The sequence below is a fragment of the Pleurodeles waltl genome, chromosome 1_2 (assembly GCF_031143425.1).
Source record: "Pleurodeles waltl isolate 20211129_DDA chromosome 1_2, aPleWal1.hap1.20221129, whole genome shotgun sequence".
Taxonomy (NCBI): domain Eukaryota; kingdom Metazoa; phylum Chordata; class Amphibia; order Caudata; family Salamandridae; genus Pleurodeles; species Pleurodeles waltl.
In genome coordinates this window covers 1,234,578,619-1,234,587,821 of record NC_090437.1, presented here as the reverse complement: position 1 = coordinate 1,234,587,821, position 9,203 = coordinate 1,234,578,619, and the positions used below count along the sequence as shown (strand labels likewise).

The window sequence follows — 9,203 nt, the reverse complement described above, 5'->3', positions numbered from 1 at the left end:
AAATAAAACAAACTCTCATAAAACAACGAACTACAGAACTGCACGAATGCAATGCATCATAGAAGAAAAAACAAATACTCGGTTTATGTGATACCATGTCGTTCTTGCGGGGTAAAAAAAATAGGTATGCCTAGCGATACCCATACTATGTGCACGACCAGTGCTATAGAAAGCGGCACAAATTCAGAATAATTAATGATGATGCTGATAGCTCTCTGGCGCTCCCTTTGCTAACGAGGTGCTTGACCAGCCTGGGTAAGGGCCCCTGCGGCGGCTGGTCATTAACAGCATGGCCTGCAAATGTTCCCTTTCAGTGCAGAGGGAGCTCGGTACACGGGGGTGCGGGGGCGGCGGGGGCCACTAACTGCCCCATTATGCATGCAGCAGGTCTGGGACCGCGGAGTCTCTTTTAACACCCTGGCCCCACGGCTCCCCCACCTGAAGGCAGACACCGATCAGGGCCCATGAATGAGAAAGAGGGATTGTTCTCCCTGGCGCCTCTCTGGGGTGCGCTGTCCGGACAGCCCTCCTCGGCGGGGAGTCCCTCCCACGGGCACACCCCCAGCCCCTGGCAGCTAATGAGCTATAAAGGGGCCAGGCCGGCTGCGGGCACCTGACACCAGCGTGCATGGGCCTTCGCGGGAGAGTATGAACTCCATGCACCTACAGGGACACCACACCGGCAGCCAGCAGCACTTCAAGAGCGCCCCGGAAGCGCCCGACATGGCCGTCTATTGCGACAGCTTCAGCATGTACCACCAGCAGGGCCTGCATTCTGCGCAGCGGAGCGCGAACTACGGGTTCGCGGACTACGGCGGTTCCGCGAACCCCTACCTGTGGCTGAACGGCGGCGGAGCGGGCGGCACCGCCTCCGCCTACCTGCCCGGGGGCGGCCCGGGCTCCTACGGGGGGCCGCCCTCCTACAGCTCGCAGCGGCAGCTGCTGCCCGGCTCCCAGGGGGGCTCCTTCGGCGGGGCCGAGCTGGGCTGGCTCTCGCTGGCCTCCCAGGAGGAGCTGCTGAAGCTGGTGCGGCCGCCCTACTCCTACTCGGCGCTCATCGCCATGGCCATCCAGAGCGCGCCGGAGCGCAAGCTCACCCTGGCGCAGATCTACCAGTACGTGGCCGACAACTTCCCCTTCTACAAGAAGAGCAAGGCGGGCTGGCAGAACTCCATCCGCCACAACCTGTCCCTCAACGACTGCTTCAAGAAAGTGCCTCGGGACGAGGACGATCCAGGTGAGCGCTGCGTCCGTGGAGTGCCCTGAAGGCCTTTGGTGGGCGCTCTGTCTGGAATACCTGTCAAATAACGGCCGTAAATACCCCAGCCAGGTGCGCCCCGGCGAAGTAATGAGCAAAGGCGTAGGTGTGAATTACTTCTGACTTTAACCTACACTTCAGAAGTCGAAATCGTTCTTTGCAATTGTTTGACACTGACGTTTTATGCAGCACGTGCCCTGCATGTTAATAGTAGTAGAAGTGCTCGATTTTTTTAATTAAAATAGGACTTAAGCATCCTTAACGAATTTGAAATAACTGAGTGGGGTCAACGTCTCTGTTGTCTTAGGGTCATTAGCAGGACAGCGAAATCCCAATTGCGAGTGCTATTGTAAACTGTATATACAAAACTATCTTTTTGCATGCCACCCCCCAAACATATTTTCCCGAAAGATAGTTTCTTTACCCGAAAAGTTTAAAGTCACTTTGAGGTGTGCCAGGGGGATTCGGATTACTTTTGGAAGCAGCAATGTTGGCATTTTTTACAAATAAATCAACACAGATGCATGCAAAACCTTGTGGACATTGCTATGAACACTCAGGCATAAAGACATCTGACTCTTCTGCACGTGTTGTCTTATAGTGCTATGAGATACAGAAAGCAATATTTAAAAGGAGGTTTTGAACCGGATTGTATTTTCATAGGCAGTGCTCTAAGTTTTACGGTATTGTCGAATCATTGCGACTTGCAACAGTTACGGCAAGGGCGGGTCTTGTGAAATGTCCAGGGTCACACATTGCCAAGTGGGGAAATCAGTATGGTTTCAAATACAGCATAAGAATCTAGAAGAATATCTCCACAGTTGTCGATCCGACAGCCGTAGCTAATTCCTGGCTGATGGTTAGGAGCATAATGATATGCTACATGAGGCGAATGACCCAATGTATGGTGAGGGTGTTGTATTAGGTTTTGTTACTCTCCATTTATATATGACAGATATTGAAGGGCTGCACAGGTGCCAGTTAGACCCAGATCTGTGGTAAATGCGTGATTTTCACCACATAACTGTCAAGCTTCCATCACCCTGTCCAGTTTCATTAAAAGGGGACACTTGATTTTAAGATGCACTCTCTCCCGGGAGTATATCCCAACTCTTGATGTGTAGAGGGTCTTAAGCCCACTATAACCCATGGGACGTAAGGCCGTTTTTTAGGAAGTGTATATGCACACGAACACTCTTGGGTCTAGGCGAAAGACCACCGATTTTTGAAGTAAATATTTAGTTTTAACTTTATTTAACTTCATCGGGTGTAGTTAACCGGGGCTCACGGGCCTGGGAGGCCACTGGTATTCTGATTATTGCTGTATTTTATAATTTAGACAGGTGCCATAGGCCCATGTATTTTTTGCACCAGGACCATGACCCACCACTGTTCTTATGGTTTATTGTCTTTTCCTAAATCCACAACTAACATTTTGCTTTCATTTTTTTTTCCCTCCAGGGAAAGGAAACTACTGGACTTTGGATCCCAACTGTGAGAAGATGTTCGACAACGGAAACTTCCGCCGGAAGCGGAAGAGGAGGTCAGAGGCCAACGTCGGCGTCAACGTCAAGGTGGAGGACGAGGCGCGCTCCATGAAGGCCGTGGACAGTCCGCCCCTGGCGCCCGCCTCCTCCCCCCCGGAGCTGGAGCCCCCCTCGGAGGGCAGGAAGAGCGCCTCCCCGCAGGCCCTCTCCTCCACCCCCTGCCTCAACAGCTTCTTCGGCAGCGTGGCCGCGCTGGGCCCGGCCGGCAGGCCCGGCCTGGGGCTGGTGAACGAACTGTCCCAAAGGAACATCACAGGGCTGGGGGGCTTCTCGGCCAGCCCCCCGCAGGAGCCCGAGATGCAGGAGAGCGGCCTGCACCTCAACCGCGCTCCCTCCTATTATAGCTCCTTCTCTAGCGCCAACCAGGCCAACCAGTACAGCGGACACTTCTACAACAGCTTCAGTGTCAACAGCCTCATCTACCCGCGGGAGGGCACTGAGGTCTGAGGACAGGCTGGGGAGGAAAACCCCTAGAGACCTGGACACAGGAGGGAGGGTAGCCCCTCAGAGACTGGTGGCTCCTCCCCATACGAGATTAAGGACGCAGAAGGAGGGTAGACCCATGGCGGCGTAGGGCACAGGGAGAGCTGAAGTTCATCTAGAGTGCAGGCCTGAGGAGACTGTGAAATGGGTGAAGAGACGGGCAGCCCTGAGAGAACAAGGCAGCCCCCAGGCACTGATGCAACGATGAGGAAATCAGACCATGAGAGGTTAAGGACAGAGAGAGGGCACAAGGTGGACTTTGCTTCATGACGAGAGTCCAGGCCTTGAGTGACTGGGAGCACACGGAGAAGGGACACAGTGACTGCACAATAAGGGTAACAGGCAGCCCCCCCGTACACTGGTGCACATGTGAGGAAAACAGACAGACAGAGGGAGGGTAGACCCATGGCGACAGAGGGCACAAGATGGACTGTGCTTCATGGAGAGAGTGCAGGCCTTGAGAGATTGGGGGCACAGGGAGAAGGGAGACACTGACTGCACAATTAGGGTAACGGCCTTTGGGAGGTTAAGGACAGATGGAGAATGACTTGACGGCTGCTAGCCGAGGGCAGGGGCACTGAAACCCAGAGTGGAGGTCTAGGCTCATGTATATCACTCATGGCCCTTAATGGGTGGGGGGGTGTCAGAGGGAAGTCAACCAAACATGTCAGCAGCCTCAGTGTCAACGCCCACACCTTGCTGCGCGCACTACTGGAACATGAGTCTCTGGCCCTTTAGCCGTTCAGAACAACTGTTCACTTCGCCGTCTATCGCGAGAGGGGACTGGAAGTATTCACTATGAAAAGGGCAGTCACGGAGGAAGAGTACACGGGGAGGTTTGAGGAGTGGCATAAATGGGGGGTCACACAGGAGAAGCCAGCCCGTCCCAAGACTCCGGGTCTGAACGCCGCACTCGCTATTAGTTAGACTGACCGGGGTGATGGGTCAGCCCACTGAGAACTGGGGTGGGTGGCGGGGCAGACCGCCAGAAACCGTTGAAAGAGTACCTTTATAGCCAGTGGCGTAACAAAAGTTGAAGGAAGGGGGCCACTGCAAAGTATATAGACCCCCCCCCCCTCCAAACTCAGAGTACTCTTGCCAGGGTACTGTGCTTATAGCCCGATGGCCCTTATGGAGGGCGAGAAAACGGATATTTAGCAACCTTGGGATAGGACATGTGCAGGTCGAAGGAGGAGTGACAGCTTCTCCCAAGCCTACACCAGCTTTAGGATGGCCCTAGGAAACGTGCAAACCATGCCGCGACTTCATCCTGACACCACAGTCCACCCCCCCTTCCCCCCCCCCCCACACACACAAACACTTCTAGATCTGTTTGAGACCCTAGCCTTAACCGCCTAGTCTTAGAGTAGAATTGCACTGGATGCTAAACACTCCTATCCTGGACCTTCAATCTGCCAGAAGACCTCTCTGTTCCTATCTGTGCACTCGAACGGCTTCAATGAGCTATGGTACATACATAAGCTATATGGCAGCCTGCGCCTCGGAAGACCTAGGCCCCGAATTCTTATCAAGAACCAGGACAGCCTTGACACCGGCTCAGACTGTGACAGAAGTGATCACTGTTAATTTCACACCTACCTGTAGCCTGATTTGCGCACTTGGGACCTGTTTACAAGTGTGCAGGTGCGGTTTCAAATGAAGTGCCTTGCGACATAAAAAACTGCTGCCGGAGGGACCAATCCCTGCTTATTTATTTTGTCATAATCAAAGCACGCCAAAGACTTGAATTAATGACTTCTATGTTTTAATCGGGGCATGGGACCCCGTGCCTGTTTTTTTTTATATATTTGTATGCCTTGGGACATTCTGTAAATATATTTTGTTACTTCGTTTTTGTACTTTTGTAAATTATGCCCTCGAAGCTTTTATTTATGAAAAATTGGAACCGCGGCCCATGTTCGAGGGTGTTGTAAAATTTTAACGCTGGGAAGAACTGTGAATGCTTCGTATATTTTGGAATAAATATTCGATATGATTTGTTACGTTCTTGTTTCTTTGTTCATTCAAAACTTATTTGAACATATTGCACAATACCACATAGCCACGGATGTAAGGTGCACGCGGTTGACCCTGTAGTTATTTGTAAGGCAATGCAAACACGAAACAGCGTATGGTAGAACTGTTTACGACTTGAAATGAGGTTATTAAAAGATACCCAGCTTTATAGTGTGCCTTTCATATTCCTTAAAAAGGTGGGGGGGGGGGGGGGTTCTGTCCCGCCTCTATTCAAATGTGTGTCTTGGCTATTCCAGACTTGCATTTTATGCATCATTGATCTGACTCCTGCTTTGATCCTCATGAGAGTTGCAAATATTTTATAAACACCTTTTTGTGTGAAGTGTCTTTACCAGTGATCCATCTGGCGATCCGTTTGTTAGTATAAAGCGCTTATACCAGGGATGTGAGTGTGGCAAGTACGCCCCGTGCACCGCTATAAACAGGCTCCCTCCTGGCTGGTAGTGTTACAGGTGCCATTTCAGAGAATCACTCCGAATGATACACGTTCCAAACATCAAACACCCCAAACCAGCACAGACCATGGCAGTGATGTGCCAGCGCCACGCTGGGGAAGGGCGCGGTGTGTGATATCAGACATGAAAGGCAGGGGAGGGCGCTGGCGGATGTCACTAAGCGAGGGCCTAATCCCACCACAGTGGCTCGGGCTCGTTTCATGGCGGGCCTCTGTGTAATTGCAGGGCTACGCATCTGCTTCACAGGCTTCATGGCACCTTAGTTTTTAATTAAGACTCAAGCTGGATTTATCAAAGCGCACCCGGCTGGCATAGCGGCGGCTGTTTCTCTTTGGCAAATGGAGTCTGACAACTCTGAAAACGTCCCGTGAAACAGAATATAAGCAACGGATTGTTACTCCGTATGAAACATGAGCCACCATCACCCTCCCAGCACACCTCACTTCACCGTGGCACACCTGTCCTTCCGATGGCAAACACATCACTGCAATATCACGAACACTTCATTATAATGCCAAGTGTATTTGGTATGTTTAGGCAAGACAGGCTCATGTTGTGAATCCTCGTTTCTCAGGCCCCAGTTCTTGCTGCACAAGAAGCGCAGAGAGGTGAAGTGACTTGCCAAGGGTCACTTGTTTTCGCAACCACTAGAAGCCGGGATTGGTTGCTACCACGGTTTATGGATCTGCAGTGGACCTGTTGGTTTCTCCAGCACATCTCACGCGCTCATGTATGTCCTCACTGATTCCCTTGGTATGATCCGAGTAGATCCCCGGCGCTGCGTGTATCCGCCATTTTGTGAACAGGCCGCTTGTCCAAATATGGCAGCACCTCTGGCCCTATTTTTATTTGAGGTTCAACGTCCCTGAGCGGTGGACGAGTGTAACCCGAATGAGGTGGACCCTGGGGGAATATTCTGTTGACCAGTTGCAAATGGTTTGTACTGCATTCAAGATCTGACTGATTTATGAGCACCTGGCGCACAGCAGCGTGAACATTGCCAGCTGCTTCTTGGGACGTGTCATTGCCATTGCATTCATAATTACGTGTCTAATTAAACCCACAAGATGGATTGACATTTTCCTATAAGCAGAGCGAGTGCCATTGGTGTTACTCTTGGATACACTGACCCATTGGCCTAAATACTTTACTGCTAACCTTGATTTAGTAGAAGCCATTTGGAAAGGGCCAGCCGAGTTTCAGGAGAGAAACATTTCTAGCGATGTTACTCTTGACCGAAAATTACAAATCTCCATGTCTTGTTTCCTTTTAGGACAGGTGACCAGAGTATCTGCAGGGCCAGAGCAGACATTCAGCCACAGTGGCATTTCCCAGTTACTCTAGGGGCAGCTTTCAGAGCTGGATGTGCTAACCATGTCCCCTGACCCCTTATAGTCACGCTTCCTGTAGGGTGAGGCTGCTTTAAACTTTTATACAGGGCGGATTTTTGTCTCCATTCCAGACTTAGTGTGTTTTTAAAGTTCTCTGTCCTGGAGTGTTGGTAATATGTTTTTATGGATTTAATATAGCGTCAGTGTAGCGCCTCAAATAGAACATTCTTAATGGGACAGGAGCATCTGAACATGCGGTGACGTACATAGAAGCCGGTTTCTTTGTGATTAAGCTAAATAAATCAGGCCTTTGGACGCATGTAAATATAACTGTAATACGCCTACATCAGTCACGTTTTGGGGAATTAAAAACGTTCTATATTTTTCTCATCATAACTTTAGCCTATTGTTAAACAGTTTTAAGTTATATATTTCCCTGTAGCTCCTGGAGACCACTTAACGACAAACTGGTGCACTTTAAAAGCCCAATTAAAATGACCATATTTACATTTCGAAGCTAATTGGGAGAGATAAAGCGATTTGTCCAAACTCAGCAGAGACGTCTGCACGTTGTCCTGTGTGTAGCTGCCTCCTGTGGTGTTAGGCCCTGCAGTGTTCTGTGTGTGTCCACAAGCACACACCTGTGTGCAGTGGAAGCGGAAATTGTCCTTCACTCCAAGACAGACAGAGCCATTTATTAATATTATCTTATCAATGATCAGTCCTGGCTGCTCACAAGCTGTAAGCTGAGAGCATAATATGAATCGATATGATTAAAAGTGACATTTGACTAAAAGTCACAAATAGAAGCTCTTTGCAACAATAACCTTTTATGATGCTAGAGTTTATTAATATATAATAATGATTTGTACACACCTGTGCGTCTGTCTACAATATGTATTACACATCTCTTTTTAGGTCAGGGCTCGAAACTATTATAGCTGCAGCACTATCCTTCCCTAATAAAAAAAAAAAAAGAATAAAAAAATAGATTTACACATATCTGTGGTCATGTTGGTTCAGGACTCTTCATTAATTGGTCTGTTCTGTTGTCACTCTTATGATGCGTCTGCCTGCCACAGCATAGGACAGCGGGTCAGCCCCATTCAGCTATTGGCTCTCTGGCACTGTGAGTGACAGCATTCTGTATGATCACATGTGCACCTCTACCTAAAGAGGTACACCTCAGTGCCAAGGCTGGTAGGCAACTTCATGCTTTGCTTTTGATTTGTTTCTTTTCATTCTTTAACTTTTTAGGCATTGTTGTGTGTGTAAACAATGTCTTCAGTTTACATCAATTAAGTACCAACAATACTTTTTCTTTATAACAATAAAAATCATATTTCATGCGCTACACATTAAAACTAAACATGCTTTATAGACACTACTAGGTACACCTGACTGCTAGGAAGGACCTGTTCTGGGCTATCAAAATAATACGTGATGGCTAAAACATGTTTAATTTACAATTTTTATATCACACTTTTTATTTGTGTGTACGCAAATGCAATACGAAATAAAAAAATAAAGCTTCCTGCACCCAACCCGTTGGCTTTGCCAATGCTAGTTTATTGTACGATATGACTGTTCTTCAGTACGCCTTGCAGTACTGGTTATGTGGTCCACATTTAAAGCAAGCTAAATATGGTGGAATGCAAAGCCACTGCAAAATCCAATGTTAATAACCGATTTAAGAGTTTATATCTAGTACGTTTTGCTATAGAGATTTAAAAAAACAAGCATTCCTCACTGCAAACAGACTTATACCACAGTCTGTTTGCAGAGACAGCAAGTGACCTTAATAAAAAATTAACCATTCAGCAGAACTAGTCCAAAGCAACTATTGCAACAACCCACACGTAGGCATTCTTCCCCTTCAGAAGTATGGAAGGCTGGATGCATTTACCAGTGCACTGCACAGGCAGCTCGCATTAGCTGTAGTTTGCAGAAACTCTCTTCAGCAGGTCCATTAATCAGGCCTCATTCACAAGCTGAGTAAACGGTAACTGTAGCATGTAAAGTCATAGACAAATAAAAAGTTAAAAACAATTTTCTGGGAACCCATATAATCGAAAATCCATTTGGAGGAAAA

At 48.6% G+C, this 9,203-nt stretch overlaps 1 protein-coding gene across 1 annotated transcript; it reads left to right on the top strand.

The window, feature by feature from the left end:
• The first annotated feature begins 598 nt into the window (after nt 1–598).
• On the top strand, nt 599–5,284 carry FOXI3 (forkhead box I3). The gene is made up of 2 exons (XM_069204537.1): nt 599–1,237; nt 2,720–5,284. The coding sequence occupies exons 1-2, from the start codon at nt 649–651 to the stop codon at nt 3,250–3,252; spliced, it is 1,122 nt and encodes a 373-aa protein (XP_069060638.1). The 5' UTR covers nt 599–648; the 3' UTR covers nt 3,253–5,284.
• Nucleotides 5,285–9,203: the final 3,919 nt, after the last annotated feature.